Source organism: Taudactylus pleione, unplaced genomic scaffold (assembly GCF_031769625.1).
Source record: "Taudactylus pleione unplaced genomic scaffold, aTauple2 ptg000092l, whole genome shotgun sequence".
Classification (NCBI taxonomy): Eukaryota; Metazoa; Chordata; class Amphibia; order Anura; family Myobatrachidae; genus Taudactylus; species Taudactylus pleione.
This window is the reverse complement of record NW_028284494.1, coordinates 15048822-15069864: the sequence shown is the minus strand read 5'-3', so window position 1 is coordinate 15069864 and position 21043 is coordinate 15048822. Positions and strand designations below refer to the sequence as shown.

At 44.2% G+C, this 21043-nt stretch overlaps 1 protein-coding gene across 1 annotated transcript in view; it reads right to left on the bottom strand.

Annotated features, from left to right (window-relative positions):
* Positions 1-21043, bottom strand: part of HCN1 (hyperpolarization activated cyclic nucleotide gated potassium channel 1) — a 478812-nt gene that overhangs the window by 26688 nt on the left and 431081 nt on the right. Inside the window, exons 7-8 of the mRNA XM_088469496.1 lie at positions 17197-17437; positions 13411-13575 (exon numbers count right to left, since the gene is read on the bottom strand). Of these exons, the coding sequence (XP_088325622.1) occupies positions 13411-13575; positions 17197-17437 (406 nt within the window). The remainder of the gene's footprint in view (positions 1-13410; positions 13576-17196; positions 17438-21043) is intronic.

The following is a 21043-nucleotide window of genomic DNA, read 5'->3' as shown; positions in this document are numbered from 1 at the left end:
TCTTCCAAAAAGTTAATTTTTGAACATTAGCTCAAAAGTCTTGGGGATCAATGTGGTTTTTTTGGCAAACGTGAGACGAGCCTTTATGTTCTCTTGGTTAGCAGCGGTTTCCGCCTTGCACCTCTCCCATGGATAGCATTTTTGCCCAGTTTCCTTCTCATGGTAGGCCTGTTGCTCTTTAGATGTTCAACTAGGTTCTTATATGACTTCCTGGATTAGTCGTCTATGAGCACTTGGAGGAATTTTGGTACAGGTCAGTTACTCCTCGGAAGAATCACCACTGTTCCAAGTTTTCTCTATGTGGAGATAAAAGCTCTCATTGTGGTTCGAATGAATCCCAGAACCTTATAAATGGCTTTCTAACCCTTTCCAGACTAATATATTGCTTTCTCTTTCATCTCTTCTGGAATTTATTTTGTTTGCGGCATACTGTGCTGCTTGTTCAGACCTTTTAGCCAATTTCATATTGCTAGAAAGGTTCTTAAGTTATGTTTAGATTCAACAGGTCTGATGGTAATCAAGCCTGATGGTGTCTAGTCTAATTGAACTCCCCCATACATCTGCAATGGATTGTCACGATGTAGCGATCCTGCTACCAGGCATCGCAGGATCATTGAAATCCAACATGTTGGATTTCACAGATATGCTGATCACCATCAAAAAATGATCGTGATTGGTAGATCGGTGAACTTTAACATGTAGAATTTCAGCGATCCTGTGACGGATCGCCGAACATCGATGGGTGCCGGTCGGCATTTCCGACCGGCAGAACGGCGTTTTCAATCCCATCACTACATCGCGACGATCCGTCGCAGATGTATGGGGGCCTTAACTCAGGGAGCAACAACTATTTCACACAGGGCCAGTTGATGTTGGAATACTGCTTTCCTCTAATACATGAAATGAACACTTCAAAACTGTATTTTGCGGTTATTCATGCTGTCTTTGTCTTATATTCAGTTTTGCTTGACTATCTAAAACAATTATGTGTGACAAATAAGCAAGAACAGAAGAAATCAGGAAGGGGCAAAAACATTTTCAAGCCACTGTAGGTGCTGACTTTGTGCAATGCCTTCCCAAGATCACAATGATGACAGTCATACATTACTGAGCTTGCCACAAATTACTATTCTCCTTCTCCTGGAAAACTTGCTAAGGTACTGAGTGTCCAAGAGGAATGGATAGCTGCAAAATGATATATGCATTATAGTAATGATTGCACTAATAATACGCCATGGTGTGGGAAAGAGGCATGCTATTGTTTGACATTATGTCCAAGCACTGCAGGGGACATGCTAACGGACTTGCTAACTATGGGCCTGATTCAGAGCCGGACGCTCTGACCAGAGCGCTCGCTCTGAATCAGGGCCCTCCTCCATTAAAATGGAGCGTCCTCCTGGACGCTCGTATAGCTGTGGGTGACCACCCACAGCATATACGAGCGTCCAAAAGGATGGTCGCGATGGTCTTGACCATCGCGACCATCGGACTTGCGACGGAGACCCTGCGGTAGGGTCTCCCTGCCACAAGCCCTGGAGTGATTTGGGCTCTATCAGAGCCAAAATCACTCCCACTGACATCACTAGTGATGTCAGTGGGGCCGGCTTCAGACGGTAGGCGTTCCCATGGGAACACCTCCGTCTGGCAGGCACGCCCACCAAAGGGGGCGTGCTGTCAATCAACATCGACAGCACGCCCCCTTTGGTGCGAGACCCGGAGCGACAGCTTGGCTGTCGCAGTCCGTGTCTCGCGCATGCGCACGATGGAGCTCCCTCCGTCGTGCGCATGTGCAGTGGGGAACATTGACCCACTTGTGAGCGTACTGCCGCTTGCGAGTGGGTCTGAATGACCCCCTATGTAAGGGAGTAGGGAGAGCCCATGACAGCCCTTTTACTGAGTAGATCCTAGCCCTAGACTTGTGTTCTTATCACTATACTGTGGGGCAGCCCAAAACCATGGAAACCAGGAGGGTGATAAAATAGGGTCTTTCCCCAGTAGAAAAATGTATTTCACTTTGGATCATACTATTCTGTGGTATGACTCCTGTCGTATTGGTAGCAAATTGTCACCAGCATGAACTCTGTTTACTATCTGCTTTTGGATCTTAGCTAGAGAAGAATGGTGATTATAAGCTCTTTTTGGGGAGATTTATCAAACCTTCTGGAGGCGTTACACATAGCAACCAAGCAAATTATATGTATCATTTTATTAGCAGTTGACAGTCTATAACATGATAGCTAGTATCTGATTGGTTGCTATGGGAAACACCTACAATCGCTTAGTAAGCTGTTAGTGCCATTAGTACTTGTTCCTTAACCACTTACCTGGCTAATATTTTTTCCAAAAGCAGCTCAGAAAATGTTGTTTTTTAATGATTGTATTAGGTCAAGAACATCTATTTCTAACTGAAAACCAACCTATTTAATTATGAAAAATTGTATCAGGACCCTATTGACAGTCTTGTGAAATATTTAAAATAAACTGATCTTATCTTACAGTTTACTTTTTAATTAAATGCTCTATGCCTTGTGTGCGTTTCGCTAAAAGTAATTAGCATGTTTCCCGCTTATCCTATGCTATTAGTTGAGTTTAAACAAGATCCATTGTGAACTAATAATAATAACAGTAGTAGTAGGAGTGGGATATAAATCAGATTCTTATATAAACTATTGTGCTCAGCCATTTTTAGAATTCCGACAAGGCAGCTGCTGTTGTCAGGTTTTACGAATGATACATCATTAGGCAGGAAAACATCTGACACCAGCTGCTGCCCTGTCATATTTCTAAATACAGGTATTATGTGTTTGCTGAGCATTGCAGCTTATGGCTATGTTTGATGTATAATATTGAATAATGTCGAAATTCAAAACAGATTTTTTTTTTTTGCTTTACCAAAGCTGCTTTTCTGTTTGTGTTTTTTATTTTTTTAAGTTTTAATTTTTTTTGTAATTTTTTTTTATTATTTCATAGTAGAATGCATAATAATCTGTGAGATCAAAACATCTCTAGATATGAGAATAGTCTCACGCAGAGCAGAACTTGTAAAGCAATTTATTTGGTAATTCTGTAATGCTGCCTAACCTGTCGCTATTGTATTATATAGTAGAATAAACTTCTCCCTGTATACAACAACTTATTACAGTGGATCATAAGACACAATGGCCAAGGATTCAAAGCAAGACTGGCCAAAATAGGAGTGGAAATGTGGGCACCAAGGAGCCCATTTATCAATGAGTTTTATCATATGCAAGGAGTTTTAAAACTTGTTGCGAATGATAAATGGTGCTCCAGCCAATCAGCTCCTAACTGTCATCTGTTTGAAAAATGACAGATGGAAGCTGATTGGCTGGAGCACCATTTGTCATATGCAGCAAGTCTTAAAACTCGTTGCGTATGATAAAACTCATTGCGTATGATAAAACTCGTTGCGTATGATAAAACTCATTGCGTATGATAAAACTCATTGCGTATGATAAAACTCGTTGCGTATGATAAAACTCGTTGCGTATGATAAAACTCGTTGATAAATGGGCTCCCAAGTGTGAAATATTCTAGCGCTGTTAATATCTGCTACTCAAACAAAGCTACAGTGTACTGCAGTAGATGGTCAGCAACAGTAGAATGTGTAATTTTGGTGTCATTTTAAGACTCATTAATAAATCACCAATGAATGAGTAGCTATATTTTAAACAGAATCAATGCTAATAATATACATTTACATTACATACCAACTCACATGCAACATACTGTACTAGAGGCCATTTATAATGTAATGAAGATGTAACACAAAAGTCGTTTTTGATCATTTTGCATTGATCACCTTGGCACTTCTATGGTTGTCATTTGCCCACTAAGAGGTGGCGTTAACCAGTACCTTATAGGGAGAGAAGCATGGCTATTCTAGATGCATAAGATCCGTCTATACCGCAGTACCATGCTAATACCCCAGGGTACTAAATATAGCAACTGAGATCAATATACATTAGCCCCAATGTCCTCTTATTTCCATGATTTAACACAGATATGCACCCAGAACTACAATTATAGTGTAACACCTAACAGACAGGGTCTGGCTGGCAACTTTCCTGCTGGGGGGCAAGCCCAAGTGAGTGGCCCCAGGTTTTCTCCCAAAAAGTAAGAGTGATTAATCAAGACAGGGAGGTGTGTCTCCTTATTCATCTGATGTGAAGTCCTGTGAGTGCCGCCCGTCGTTCCTTTCTGTATACTGGACATAGCTGAGATTTAAGTCCAGGAGGGAAGGCACCGAGGCATGATACACTAAAGGATTGAGTGCCGGTTTTGCTGTATATATATGTATATATATATATATATATACTACATAATAATTATGTAAGGTTGTCACGTCTCCTCAGTGTGCGACCCCAATGGCTCCCACTGCGATGGAGACAGGACAGTCTGAGGAGAGGAAGACTGACCTCCGGGGTTAGTATGGGGGTGGTGGGGGGAAGGGGGTGTTGGGACATGGATGTGATGGGGAAGGAGGTGGAGGAGGACAAAGAGGAAGTGGGACTATTCACACAAAAGGTGGGGAAGAGCCAGGGTGGGGGGGGGTATATCTATACTAAGGTGTGTGTGTATGTATATATATATACACATACACACACACACACACATACAGTATACATATATATGCACAAACACACACTACAGTGCTGCTTTAAAATTATAATTAATGTAAGTGCTTACATATCAACAGTAGCAGCAGCAGCCACCAGGCACTGCATAATGGGCACTACAACTACAGTGGGCATTGCATAAGGGGCACTACTGCTGTGGGCATTATGTGTATTAAGCACTACTGCTGTGGGCATTGTATAAGGGGCGCTACTACTGTGGGCATTATGTGTATTAGGGGCACTACTACTGTGGGCAATGTGTATAAGGGGCACTAAAGTGGGCATTGTGTAAATGGGGCACTACTGTGTGTCATAACATAAATAAGGGATACTACTATGTGGTGTAATGTGAATCAGGAGGACTATGTGCGGTGTAATGTGAATAAGATTGTGCTACTGTGAGGCGTAATTTGAATTGGAGATACTATAGTGTGACCACGTCCCTTTCTTTTTGAGACCACACCCCTTTTGGAGATCACTCCCCCTTTGTAATGCGCGCCATCGGCGCACACAGTCCCTTTATTATATAAGCACTGGGAGGCAGGGGGTGAGTTCAACCACTTCTCTAGGACCACTTTAAGCAATGGGTACGGGATGCTGGCGTTCGGGATCCCAACGCCGGCACCCTGACAGGGTTAGAATACCAACTCTCAGTATGCTAACCCTCCCCCTCTCCCTACTCTACTCTAACCCTCCCTCCATGGTGCCTAACCCTAACCTCCCCCCCTAGTGCCTAGAACTAACCTCCCCCTCCCCGCACCCTAAATCTAACCCTCCCCCTTAGTGCCTAACCCTAACCCTCCCCCTAGTGCCTAACCCTAAACCTCCCCTTAGTGCCTAACCCTAATGCTAACCCTTCCCCCTAACCCATGTACTTACCTTCAGGATTCCGGTGGTCGGGATGCCGTCCCCAGGATTCTGACAGGTGTCTGCATTCCGGCGTCGGCATTCTGACCACCAGAATCCCCTCTGTCTGTATTTTAACCGTGTTCCCTTCAGACTATCTACGGTTTTCTGAGTCTATCCTGACAGTTACCGGATTTTGGAAATCCTTTTTTTCTTATAATGATGTAACCTTTGAACCACAGTGATGCCTAGCAGAAGATGAGGCTGGCCATATGCAGCAATTCATATGAGGATTAAATGAACAGGTAATGATAGGTAATCATTAAATACTCTCAGCTAAGAGCCCTATTAAAACCCTACTGTTCCCTAGAAAGCACACTAATATGGGAGCATTTCCAGTGGCTCTTTGGAACTTTTAGTATTCCAACAAATGAATCGTCTACACTTTATTTTTTGTTTTCTTTTAGGGGGAGCCTAACTGGCTCCCCACTCCTTACATCGGCACCATTCCTTAAACCCACACTTCGGATTGCTCATTTGACCTCAATACCTTATAAAGACATAACTTATAAAGATGGTTCCTGAGCATGGAGAAGAATGAATATTGTAAACACAAAAGTTTGACTAGAGTGTCAGAAGAACTTGGGAATTTCAGGTAAAATCACCATATAAAAGCACCAAGAAGAACTCAAACATTCTTATATACTTTAACATGATAAATTACTCTTAAACCTAACAAAATGTAGTAACATTTGTCTTGAACCAGTTACCAATCAATTATTAAATATCAATAGCTCCAGGAATACGTATTTATGTAAGTAATCTTTTATCTGGCTCTTTTTTTTTGCCAGCAGTTCTATTTTAATGTTAGTGGGATGTAATGCTAATTTCTTATGCTCTACAGTCTGGTAGTACATACTGGAAAGGAGCTTGAATCTAGTAGTGGGGACAGACTGGTAAGGAAAAGTAGGAGACCTACAGGGAGAAGTACCAACCCTTATAAAGAGGAGAAATGGAGAAGTTCCCGTAGCAACCAATCAGATTATGGGAGGTACCGGGTAAATGATAGCTAGAATCTGATTGGTTGCTCCACTTGCACTGTTTAGAAGGTTTGATAAATCTCCTCAGTAGGGAGATTTAAGAAAGTAGATATACAGTACAGATGTGTCCCCTGTAGTGGTATACAGATGTGTCCTCCTGGATAACATACAGAAATATGTCCTTCCTCGTTTATCCTCTGTGGGTTGAATTGCGTTACACAGGGCACACGAGAGCCGCTGGGTCCCACGCGAGTTTTCGCATGCCGAGCGTCTTTTCGTGCACCTTTTTCGCCACAAATGTGTCTTATTCACAATGTGATGTGAAGAAGACGCACAAGCAGACTTTGCTGATTAAAATGATATGCGGCATGTGTATGTTCTGTGTGCGACTGCCGCTGTATCTGCATAGGAAATGCTACGTTACAGTGTCAGCGGTTGTTTTCCACACCAAGTTCCGTTGTGATGATTTTATAGACTCGGCCCTACACAGAGCACACACATGCCGCATATCATTACGCCGCATATCATTACGCTGCATATCATTACGCCGCATATCATTACGCCGCATATCATTATGCTGCATATCATTACGCCGCATATCATTACGCAGCATATCATTTTAATCAGCAAAGTCTGCTAATGCGTGTTATTCAAACGCGCCGCTCTCTTGCGTCGTGTGCAGTGGCGTAACTAGGGGGGGTCGGGCGGGGTGCGTGCCCTGGGCGCCGTTGGACCGGTGGCGCGGGGGGGCGCCGCCGGCCACGGTACCGGCCCGCCCGCCCTAGTTAGCCAGTGTAGCGCCGACCGCAATGAGTGCGGTCAGCGCTACACATTTACACAGGACCGGCACTAGGCTTCCAGCGCCGGTCCTGTGCTGCACACCTGAGCCCGTTCCCTCCCCCTGAGCGCTTGCCCAATAGCGCCAGGAGGCGGGCTCAGGCTGTGCATTACACATGCATCGCCGCCAGCGCTGGCGGCGATGCGTGTGTTAAACAGCAGCCAATGAGAGTCAGATAGACTCTCATTGACTGCTGCAGCACCCACTGCAAGAGCCGGACTTCCGTCCGGCTCCTGCAGTGGGTAATGGGACTGACGTCATGACGTCAGTCCCGTAATGCTGAGCGCGCCAGCCCGGGCGGACTGGCGGGCGGGAGCAGCATCGCGGACAGGAGCAGGAGCAGCGTGGAATCAGGTAAGTATATTTTTGTATATATTTATTTATTTTTAAACCTATCTGAACAACGGGGGAGGGGTTGGCTACTAATGGGGGGATCTCTACTGGGGGAGGTGTGGCTACTACTGGGGGTGCCATTGGGAGGACCTCTACTGGGGGGGGCTACTCTACTGGGGACTACTACTTGGGGGGGGGGACTACCACTGGGGGCATTCTAAAAGGGGCCTATTACTAGAGGCTCTGCACTCGGGGGACCACTACTGGGGGCAATAATAGGAAGGGCCACTACAGGGACCACTGGATAGGGGGGGGTCACTACTGGGAGCCTGCATCAGGGGCACCACTACTGGGGGCACTGCATGGGAGGGGGGGGACACTGCTGCTGGGGGCGCTATATAAGGGGCTTACTGCTAAGGGCACTGCGGGGACCACTACAGGGGGGGATCACTACAGGGTGCCTGCATAAGGGGACCACTACTGGGAAAACTGCATGGGGGGGACTACTGCTGGGGGCACTATATAAAAGGGCACTGCATAGGGGGGGGACTACTACTGGGGGCACCATATAAAGGGCACTGCATAAGGGGATACCGCTACTGGGTGCACTGCATTGTGGGGACTGCTACTAGGGGCACTGCATAAGGGGGAACACTACGTGGGGCACTGCATTTGGGGGGGCCACTACTGGGGGTACTGAGTAAGGGGAACTAATTGGGGGCTGTATAAGAGGGACCACTACTGGGGATACTGTATAAGTGGCACTACTATGGGCCTGCATGAGAGGGACCACAACTGCATACTGGGGGTACTGTATAAGGGGTACTACTGGGGTTAAGGTGCATATGGATAGGAATGTTCAGTTTGAAAATAAAGGGGTGTGTCATGTTGGCACGCCCCATTTTTAAGTGACCACGCCCATTTTTTTGACGTGCACGCCTTCGGCGCGCGCACATGGGGGGGGTGGGCTTCCTTTTCAAATTTGCCTTGGGCTCCAAATACCCTAGTTACACCACTGGTCGTGTGTAACGTGATTCATAACGCACGGAGGAAGGAGACATCTGTAGGTTTTCCAGGGAAATAGGATGACTGGAAAAATAGTACCATAAGTGACATGAAACACCAGAGAAGAATAAGGAATGGACAAATAGGTTTTAAGTCAGGGTCAGATAGGGTAAATAAATGTAGGTTGTTGGCTTGGTTAGTCATGTTAGGCTGTAGTTTTTGTTGTTGTCCAATGGGATTTAAGTGTGGGATTTATATAATTTCAGTCTCTGGGTAGAACCAGTTCCTCCTCTTTTTCTGCTGACGTTCCCACCCTCTGTTTTATTAATAGCGAGAAATAGTGGCAGTCTACTGTCCAGCTTGCTGCTGTCTGTGGTTTGTGCTTCCTTTCAATACTAGGTAGGATGATATTACCCTGCTAGGGTCATACTCCCCACCCTGATTCAGAGCGTGCGCTCGCAAATAGCAAGTGGCTCTGAATCAGGCCCTATATCCCTAACGTTAAAGTCATTTATGCATTATCTGACCTCTGACGATAAAAAGTTTAGTTGCTTGCGGCAGAACCTAAGATCAAAGGATCACATCTCACTTCTAGAGCACACATTCAGCTCAACAGGGTGTCAGAAGACCAGGAAGATAATTAGACAATACAGGGGCTATGGTGAGGAGAGCAGCCAGACACAGAAACTTCTGTAAGACATACATGGAATGGCACAGCTTACAGACACATTCACAGAGCTGAATAACAAAACGGTAAAACATGGAATGAAAAATCGCACTGTCCTGAGGAAATACCACTATTAAGCGTCTGTCACTCAAGTTAATGGCTTTGCAAAACTCAAGACAGTCAGCAAAAAAAAACATAACAGACTTAAAAAAAAAAAAAAAAAAGCGTATTCAATGAAACAAACAGAACTACTGACACAGCATGGAAACAGGTAAGAGGTAGATGCCAGAGCCAGCATCAGGAAGCCAAGGAAAGAGACTGAGAAAAGGTTGCTTAGAGGCCAAACAATCAAGCTCAGGAGCTAAAAGCTGCATCACAAAAATAGGGAACTGGTAGAGCCAGATGCAGAGCATTTGGACAGGCTGCAAAGATTCAGCCAAACCATGGTGCGTGTCAGCCTGCCAGGGAAGGCATATATGAGGGCTGGTAGCTTGATGGTGGAACACTGAGAAGACACTGGACCACAGAAGAGTCCAGAGTTCAATCTTCATTGAACATGAGGAAGAAAGAGAGAGGAGAGCTGGTGTAGCTATGGCATTGAGGACCTGAGTGCTAAATGACCTACATGTGGCCTCTACCTGTAAGGAGGCCCTCAACTTGTATGGAGGCCCTCAACTTGTATGGAGACCCTCAACTTGTATGTATGCTAGAATTGTACAAATAACAACAAGACTACGCAACAGAATAGAACAGAAATGAGCAAAGTTTCTAACTCTTTTGAAAATGCCAACAGGGCAAACTCTCGTTAGACACAAAAGGCTAAGGACACAAAGAGGATTGTATTGTTGGATAACCTACCTGTTTAACGAGACCACTAAATGTATAACTGTATTTGTTTGTTTCTGAGTGTATCTGATTACAGAACCCATTATTCTCGATGAACAACAATAATACCTTCCTTTTTAGAATGAATCATTTGGTCAAAATTCACCCAGTTAAGGGGGTTGTCCATTCAAAACCAAAAATGTGCCTTGTCTTTGGGCAGTACCTAATGAAAATGTATATTTTGTCTCGCAGCGTCGGTGACCATTGACCCCGTTAAAAAAAAATCATTGTCTTTCTGTATTCCCAGCTGCTGTCTTCTCTGTGCAGCTGCGATCCCACTGTGCAGGAAGCCGCAGTGATGAGACAGTAACCGCACTGACCAACCTTTTCACATTAATCACAGTAGCCACATTAAACAACATATTCCCCCTCCACCCCCTCTGTGCGCAGCTTGATCTATTCTCCAATATACAGATGTGTCAGTTATTAAACTGTTGTTCAATCTGTAGCTTGCATCGCTTGTGACCATGCAGCGAGCGTCAATGAGACACCAGCCAATGGGGGTTTAAAGAGGCACCAACTTTTCACTGAATTGCAAGAGAAAAGCACCAGAGTCACAACAGGCAGTGCAATGTTTTTGGTTTTAAGTGTACAGCTCTTTGCAGCAGAATTCGCAATGCACAATAATAACTCTGACAAAAAGTTTTTTATAAAAATAATGATTTGATTTTATACGTAGCCGGAATGACTTTAGAGAACGTATTATGTATCTACATGTACTGTATCTATTTTCCTTATGGCAGAAATTTGCTCAAATTAGGGATGTGCAGGCTCGGATAGGTTCGAGTTTGCACGTGGAGTTCGGATTTTTCCCTCCAAAAAAACGGAACTCAGAACGAGGCAAAACGTCATCTTACATGGACGAACATCATCATTCCTGGTCTTTTGTCCAGGAATGATGATGTTCGTCCATGTAAGATGACGTTTTGCCTCGTTCTGAGTTCCGTTTTTTTGGAGGGAAAAATCCGAACTCCACGTGCAAACTCGAACCTATCCGAGCCTGCACATCCCTAGCTCAAATGCAATATAACACAGTATTTTGTATAGTTTTAAGCTAATGTGGAAATATCAAATATTCTCATAACCTGTTTTATATTTAGTCATGTTAAGAATCATGATACAGTATAAATGCAATATTGTTCCTTTCAAATGTAAAAACTGTGCTGACAAATTGAAAAACATGTCTTCATTTCATGTGTAGGAAACTCCCAATCACAATATTCATTACAATGCAGCAGGGAGAAAAGACATTGGTATCAGTGCCCGGCTGAAGCAGCCATCCAAATGGAGTGAGCGTCATGTGACTGGCTCACATCCTGCCCTGTAATGACTGCTTAGGTCCGTATTCAATTTGAGGCGAAATGTCGGAATCGGCGATAATTTATCGCCAATTACGTCATTTTCACCTATTTCCAATATCCCCATATTCAATTACATTAATTTTTCGCCAGCCTTTTGCTGGCGAAAAAAAGTGCAGAATTGTAGTTTAGGGGTGCAGGCTTAAAAAAATTAGCCTGCACCCTTGTAAATGCCCCAGTAAAACGATATGTGTCAAAAAAAGTATTAAAAAAAAATAGGGACACCCCAAAAAAATAGTTAAATTTTGGGGTTAAAAAAAAAAAAAAAGGGAACACACTTCTAAATTAGCGGAATGGAGTCCAGAGGGGTTCCCTTATATGCGGCAGGTGTTTTCTTTATTGTACGAGTTGCGGCAGGTGCATTTTTGCAGAATTTAAAAAAATCATTTATGGGACTTAAAAATATGCTTGTACACATTTTCAAGTACCCCAAATTTGATGGGCATAGTTATTTTTCAACCCCAAAAAAATCTGAATGCTCTTCTGCATCACCTTCTTCAAAGCCGCATTTATGCACCTGCTGCGGCTATTTAAAAACCCGACTTTCTTCTGCAGGCAAAAACGGGGGTACCCATAGTGATCCCCCATGTCTGGACATCTTTAGGGGGGGTCCTACGAATTTTTCCCGAAAATTCCCGTATTTTTTTCGCCGATCCAAGTTCCGCAGGTTCCCGATTTCGCCTACTTTGAAATTGAATACGGGGAATAGCAGGCACGCGCTCGATACTGGAAAACAGGCAAAGGAGGCGAAAAGTCCAGCAGGCGAAAAGTCTGGACTTTTTGCCTCAAATTGAATATGGGCCCTAGTCGGGATACAGTATGTATCACTGCTGTACAGTAGACCAGCTGCATTGCAGTAAATGGTGAAATGCCACCAGGTGCTTCCCGTCCCTTTGGGTCAGCGCTTTGTTGTCACATGGTAAAGCAAAAACATGTTTTTTTATTTTTTTCTAGAAGTATTGCTCTTTCTTAAGGACTTTCAAACACGCATGCTTGGTGAACCAGCACGACACAAAAAGGGAAATGAATTCCAATGAACAACACACCAATAGCAGACAGACGGACGGACGATGGACACAAGACAATATACTGAATGCAACACCCATGTTTCGTTTATCATTCACTTTGAAAGCTCATTTGCGGTGTTAGCGCCTCGTTCATAGTGCTCAGTGATCCCTGATCAATATCATTTCTGCAATATTCGCCAGGCAGTGAACACGGTTCAGGCAGAACATACAACAGGTACCAGAAAAGTATCTATGCGCACAAGGCTGAAGAGTATAAAACATTGATATTTTGAGATATGGGTGCTTATGTGATAGCGTGCAACTTCCAGCCGCTGAGGGAACTCCTGTGAGACTTCCCGTATTTTTATGGGAATCGTGTTAAAGGCAAAACCAACCTAGTTTTGCCATTAAAATGACTGCCGCTTTAAAAATACGGGAAGACTCGCAGGAGTTTCCGCAGCGGCTCGAAGTTGCACGCTATCACATAAGCCCCATGGAGCTGGCATCACTAATCAATGCAACACTTGTTTCATCAGAAGGCGTGCCAGTTTTATGTCAGCAGAATTGGGGAATTTCTCATTCTTAGTAAATCTCCCCGGTTCAGTAAAAGCTCCAATAAATATAGGAATTTATAACAAACCACCACCCCGCATGCACATGCAGAAAGCACGCTTAATGATGGTGAATAATGCGCTAACCTAATAAAAGGCATCTCATTATAAATGTAAATTTGAAAGCATTGGATGCCAACCACTGTCTGACATTGAATGCAGAAATACAGAAGAAAATAATACCTATCCTGTCTAGTCTGTCAATGGCAACCGTCTCAAATGCTCTTCTCATCATGGGATATTCTTCAAGTACTTCATTAAAATTTTCCACGGACAGGGAATACAGACGGCAATAGGTCTCCGCTCGTACGCTGGCTGTCCGGCGGCCCTTAGTTAAAAGGCAAATCTCTGCAGAAGAGTGATACATTAACAAAAATATGGTATCCGTGCATACATATAATGACACATTAATATTACATATTGCAGTAAAAATATCACCTCAATAAAATATATATATATAAATATATATATATATATATATATATATATATATAAAACTAGAGCTGGCCTTACACACCAGACCAACTTTCCTGCAACCAGATCCAACTATTTGGTTGGTTGGAATTAAAATCTGGTAATGCATGGGAGCAGATGACAATCAGCCATTTGCTCCCAAACACCGGAAAACGGATGAAAGCTGTTGTTCAGACAAGTTGTTTTTTTAAATCAAACAGATTTAACCAACTTGTCTGAACAGCCATTTTCGTGTTTTCTGGTGTATTGGAGCAAATTGCTGATTGTCATTTGCTCTCATGCATATTTTCATTCCAACCAACCAACTAGTTGGATGGTTGGAGCAAAGTTGGTCTGGTGTATGGCGAGCTTTAAGGGGCACATCCACTAGGCGACTAGTGAAGGACTGAACGATGACTAGAGATGTGCAGGCTCGGATTAGTTCTGATTTTCCCACCAAATTCTGATTTTTCCAGCCAAAAATCATTGTCATCTTTCACGGACAAACATCGGGCCTGATTCAGAGCCGGACGCTATTTGCGCTCGCTCGTTCAGAAAAAAGGAGTGGCTATTCAAATGAAACGTTCGCTCTTTGCGGTCTGTTCACGCCTCTAGGTCTGAACGAGCGAACAAAACATGCGGTCGTTTTTTGGAAAACTACACCCCCTGGCCGCTCGCATCCTACGTCATGTCCGCTATTTATTAGATTAATCGAGTACATCGACCAGCGTATGAACTGCTCGCTATTCTTGTGGTTGGTTTTTCCTACCGCAATCATGCGAGCAATTCTGACTATAAAATAACCCAGTGACGTGGTCAATGACGCTGCTGTATTAATTATGCACACCCATAAAACGCCCATTTTGACCTTTAAGCACGCCTGCGTTCTGATCTCCACTCCCCGTTTTCAAGCACCTTCCCCCGTTACCACCCACATACGCCTCCTCCTGTCACTCAAAATAGAAGGCATTCGCTATTGAGCGAACAAACGATTTTCGGCCGCACTGACTGGTTCGCGCATGCGTATTACGATCCGTACGCATGCGCAGTTGGGCAAACATCGCTCGGAACGAACGAGCAGCCGCTTACGAGCAGCTCTGAATCAGGCCCATCATCTTTTGTCCAGGAATGATGATGTTTGTCCCTGAAAGATGACGTTTTGCCTCTTTCTGAGACCCGATTTTTGGCGGGAAAAATCTGGACTTGGCGGGAAAATCCAAACTAATCTGAGCCTGCACATCCCTAATGATAACGATATTAATTTGTTCATTAAACTGTGCAGTGCCTACACTGAACAATATATCGTTCAGTGTAGGCACCCTCCCTCATCCCTGAACATGGTCAATCTGTCGTTATCGGCAGATTGACCGGCATGTTCAGGCGATGATTGATGTCGGAAACGACCAGCGGAAGCGCGCATCGCTGGTCATTTCTGACATATTAGAGCCCGATTCATGCACGATTAATGGACGACTGAACGATAACGATGTCGTTATCGTTCAGTCATCCATTAATATCTGCTAGTGGATGTGTGCCTTTGGATTTTGATCAAATATACTATTGTATGGTCTGTAAGGAGGTTTCTGCATTCACATTACTTTAGTGGCTTGTACAATACATTGTCATATATAGCAATTACTGAGTACATTTCTATACCCCTGCCTTTCTGCTGGACTTTCCAGCCATGACTTTCCATCCTCAGGCAGAATTGTTTACTTTGATCACCTGGGATACAACACATACTCTGGATACAAGTCTATCCAATGCAGAAAGTATAGAAAAGCTGTGTCATATCTAAAGATAACAACAAGAAACAGCTCTGACTGATTATATAAAGGCATGGCTAAAAATCAAAGATGTAAGCTAATAAAAAATAATGAAATGTTACAAGAGGGCATGCACAGTTTTTTTTTGTTTATTAAAATCATCTGATGGTGGAATATCCCTTTAATAGACTAAGTAAGTCTATTAATCATCTCCAAGCGCCGGCTCTTCCTATACGAGACCTGTGAACAGGACCTGGGTCGCATCGACCTGGGTTAAGGCCCCCATACATCAACAATCGATTGTGGCAATTCTGCAATTTGCCATCGATTGTGTATAAAAATCTGCAATTTATGGGCTTCACAGATCGCAGCTTGAAATTGTTAAATCAGAATGTCCAACATATTGGATTTCACAGATCGATTATGGCTGTAAATTGCTAGTGTATGGACATGATCAGCAGATTTGCAGACTTACTAGTAAAAGGATGGGCCTTTCAAGATTGGCACATCTGTGTTTGCTGCAATCGATCTGCAAACCACTGAAAGAGATCTGTAATGTATGGGTGCAGATTGCTAGAGTGGGAAATCCTAACATCGGGCAATAAATCTTCAAATTGTTCAATTTTGGTTTTCAGATTGCTATGTATGGGGGCCTTAAGGAGTATTAGGGGCATATGTATCAAAGCTTGATGTGAGATATATGTCACCAACCAATCAGATTCTAACTTACATTTCGCAGGCTGTGTTTAAGAATTGATAGTTTGGAGCTGATTGGTTGGTGATATATATTTCACAATTTTATCACACATCAAGCTTTGATACATATGCCCCTTAGTATGAGAAGAAGGCAGCTTTATATATTGTAGGTGAGGTAGATATTACATAGTGGTTTGCAATCAGCCAATCAGAAACTGAAAAAAACTAATTGCAACTTTTCCTTAAGCTCTCAGTGAGTTTATAATGTTTTGGCTGGGGTAAAAACTGCTGCATAAAAGATCCAGCTGCTTCGGGGCAAATTCGGCGGTGATGTATAGCGACGTGGGGCGACTTGAAAACCCGTCCAAAAAACTGCTACTTGATATTATTTACCCTCTGGTGCTTAAAGTAATGTATCTCCACTATGATCAAACTTATTTCTGTGATGATCTGGGATTATGTTTAAACATTTTATGTAGTTTTAAAACTTAAGCCGCATACACACTACTCGATGTGTGTATGCGGCGATATCATACTCGGCGGGCCCGGAGGGGTTGCCGGCAACGGCAAGTGCCGACCATCGACGGACGCCGGTGGGGGGAGGGGGAGGAGTGGGGCCATGCTCCATTCAGCAGCATGGCATCGCTCACGTTAACCCCAGATTCGGCTGCATGTACAGCCGACTGGGGTTATCGTAAACGACCAGCGGAAGCGTGCGTAAACACTAGCCGATCTTTTGAACGATTGAACTATATAGTTATCGCTCAATCATTCAAAATATCGGCTAGTGTGTACGCAGCATTAGAACAAGCAATAAGAAAAAAAAAAACTACATATAAAGATTCCTTGTAACGTTAGCAACAGATGTACAAAGTCAAAGTCTGCACTTTATCAATTACATTTAGGATTTTAAAAATCCATTGATTTCTATGACCGCCACTAACATTTTGCAAATATTACTGTTCACTGACATTGTCAGTCTTGTCTTACCTTGTTACTTTTGCTGATAAACATTTCCTTATAGTGGATTTTCCACCACTGTTATCATACTGACCTCCAAAATATGATCCGTCAGTCAGTTTCATCTCCCGGCTGGATCTAGTAATGACACCGGCCACGCCGTGCTGGATGAAATACATCTTCTTCCCAACTGCCCCTTCACGGATGATATAATCTCCAGGCTGGAAAACCTCAAATCTCAGTTTACTGAGCATGGCTGTGACAAAGTTGGGGTCTGCGTTGGCGAACAGAGGCATAGTCGCCACCAGTTTTCGGCAATTAAAGTTCACAATTTCCTAAAAAAAATGATATTAGAGAAACAACAAATCAGCAAACGGAACATCTGTGACATTTAGACATATAAATAACACTGTCAAAACCATTTGCTTTAATAAAAAATGACAGTGTCAATTTAAGACCTGAGAGGTGAACATTATGGGTCTGTTTCTGAGTTGGGAATAGAGACAAAAAATCCAGTAACTTGACTATTTGAATTCATAGGCAAACACAGGGGAGGTTTCTTGTTGCCCAGATTCATCACCAGCACCACCATCCTGTCCAACGGAGCTACGGCCACGACATGCAGTATGAGGGTTAGGGGGTTGGATCTGAGCTGATGCACATGCCCAGTGGCATGCGGTACATCCTGCCTGTCTACGGGTACATAATGCGGTTAATTACCGCGGTATGTACCAAGAATATCGCAAAGGACAGCTCTCCCTATAAGAACTATCCATTGCGATGGATCCCGACAGAGGGACTTCAAAGTTTAACACCCAGAAGTCCCTCTGGTGTCCGCGGGCCGCGGGGGGTGATGTGAGGGAGCCGATTGGATCCCACCCAAGGGGGACTGTCCCGATAAGAAGCCCATAGGTTTCTATTAGATAGCATTACCCATCGGGATGAAGCAGTGCTTAGTACATTTGGGGAATGCGGTAAAACCTCAGAAAACAGCATTTTCGGGGGTGTTTACCACATTTTCACCTTTAGTACATCCCGCTCCAAGTCTGCTGTGTGTGGATCTGAGCTCTCAATCAGCGCACTGGACCAGAGAGCAGCTGCCTACAAGGAGAGACAGACATCTTACTAGAGGTGGGATAATGTGTGCTTAGAAAGCTCAGTTCTGTGTCCTACTGTTTATATTGTGTGTGCATATTTATTAAGGGATATTTAATCTTTTCCTGACACTTACAGTATGTAAAGTGGCGGATTTCACCCAGTAAAAATCCACCATTGGTAGCACTATCTGCTAATCACATGCTGACAGGCAGTCTTGCCTGCGAGTGGCAGATAGTGCTTCCAATGGGAAGCAACTCCCCTGCCTTTCTGTCAGCTCAGTCTCTAATGTGCTGCTAGGAGCCGTAGCCAATGCAGTCCCTAGAAGCCAGGGGTTTGTGCACATGTGCATGTCTTGTTTTTCTTCCCCTACACCATAGTTGCCGACATTCAGCTCCCTCCTTCTGGGAGGGAGCTGAATGCGTGCACACAGCGGGGGGCGTGGCCAGGCACTGACTCCACATGGGGGCGGGGCCACAATGCAGGAAAAAAAAAGGCATTGTGAAGCAGGTGGCGGAGCTACGATGACGTGATTTAGCGCAAAACGCATCATTGGGCTGTAGGGAGGGAGGCAGGCAGCAGCCGGGAGGCTTGCCTGCCTTTCCGGGGGGTCGGGAGCGGCACCCGATATTCAGGAGGCTCCCGACCAAATCGGGAGGGTAGGCAAGCCTGCCCTACACTCACGGTGCTTATTCAGAAAGTACATTTTTCAGACTCTCTCCCCTACAGCATATAATATGGAGTATGTGGGCTAATCACACCCGCTCAAAATAGTGCTTGGTGGATTAAGTGAACTACCCATTCTTTGCTACTTGACCATAGACATTACTAGGAGGCATTACAAGACAACTCAGTGATTTGGTTGTTCAGTGATGGTTTCTAAGAAACAGACTGCAACATTTGTGGGTAATTTACATGTTAAAAAAAGAAAAGTACTCAGGTCTGTATGATTGCAAGAGGTGAGTTACTTTAGGTTGATAGTCACATATGCTGTAATATGGCAGCAGGTGATCAGACAACTGGCTCCCCAACAATTCAGGGGGTGATTCAGGTCTGGAAGGAATTGCAGAGATGCACGCAGGCAGCTTTGCAATTCCGTCCTTGATATTCCATTAATGCAGCAGGAGGTGTCATGCCTCCTACATGTATTAATGATCTGAACTTCGTCCACGGCTGACTAACCATGGGGTCACGCAGGCCGGCCATCGCAGATGTCCAAAAGAGGGCAGGAAATCAGAAGCTGGCCTCTTCCCTCCCCCCCCCAACAAAGGCGACACGCCTCCGATTTGGGGCTGTCCCCGCTCCAAAACGGCAGCAGACTGTCAGTCACTGACAGTCTGCTGCAGCTCTGCGTCCGATCTCGCAGGACCCGCTCTGTGTGCTGCTGAATGAGGTACTGATATGTGCAGTATACATTTCTGGTATGTGTATGACCATTATCAGCCCGTCTGTGAGGTCACCACCTAACCGTATTACGAGTCCCTAATGTGACCTGGAATGATGTAGACAGCTTCTCTGGCCAGCTTAAGTGTCCTCGTTAATTTGTTAATGTGATAATTACCTCTTTGAAGGTCATTTCCCCCCTGTGAGTGAATCAGTGCACTGTAGCTAATTCCAGAAATACACAAAGCTTGAAAGAAATCTGAAAAGATGATGAAATATTGTAACACATCTCTCTCTCTCCCTCTCTGAGCAATATTCATGAAGGAAGTCTGTAATCTGAATGTCACCCCAAGCGAGTTATTGCTCATTAAGCGTAGCTAAATAAAGTATTTAATAATGCAATAGCTCAATTTTGTTATTTTAAGTACCGTCAGAAATGCGTTTTAGGAGTGAAAATACATTTAGCAAAAATTGAAAGATACCCTATAGTTAGTCATTGGCATTTGATCTTACATGCCTGATACGGGATATATTCAAAATGTCGACATTTACAATGTCGACATTAATAATGAATATGAACATGCATATGGTCGACTCATATTTTTTTATTTGTTTTCTAACCCTAATCTTCACCCTAACTCTCCCTCCTTGTGCCTAACCCTAACCGTCCATCCTTGTGCCTAACTCTAACCCTCCCTCCTTGTGCCTAACTCTAACTGTCCCTCCTTGTGCCTAACTGTAACCCTCCCTCCTTGTGCCTAACCCAAACCGTCCCTCCTTGTGCCTAACCCTAACCCTCCCTCCTTGTGCCTAACTCTAACCCTCCCTCCTTGTGCCTAACTCTAACCCTCCCTCCTTGTGCCTAACTCTAACCGTCCCTCCTTGTGCCTAACTCTAACCCTCCCTCCATGTGCCTAACCCTAACCCTCCCTCCTTGTGCCTAACCCTAACCCTCCCTCCTTGTGCCTAACCCTAACCCTCCCTCCTTGTGCCTAACCCTAACCCTCCCTCCTTGTGCCTAACTCTAACCCTCCCTCCTTGTGCCTAACTCTAACCCTCCCTCCTTGTGCCTAACTCTAACCCTCCGGTAAGTGCCTAACTCTAACCCTCCGGTAAGTGCCTAACTCTAACCCTCCGGTAAGTGCCTAACTCTAACCCTCCCTCCTGATGCCTAACCGTTGAGGTAATTGCCTAACCCTAACTGTTGAAATGCTGGGGTAAGTGCCTAACCCTAACAAACAAACAAACAAAAATAATCAAGTGACGACCATTTTCATGTCGACAATTTGCATGTCGCCCTTTTGACCCTGTCGACCATTTGTAAACGCGTCGACCTTCTTACATGTTGACCTTTAGGGTGTCTAGCTTTTGCCCTGTCGACCTTTTGTCCCTGTCAACCTATTGCCTGTCTAACATCTGGTGTCTATCAAGACATTGTCTAAATTATTACTGTAGATTTTTAG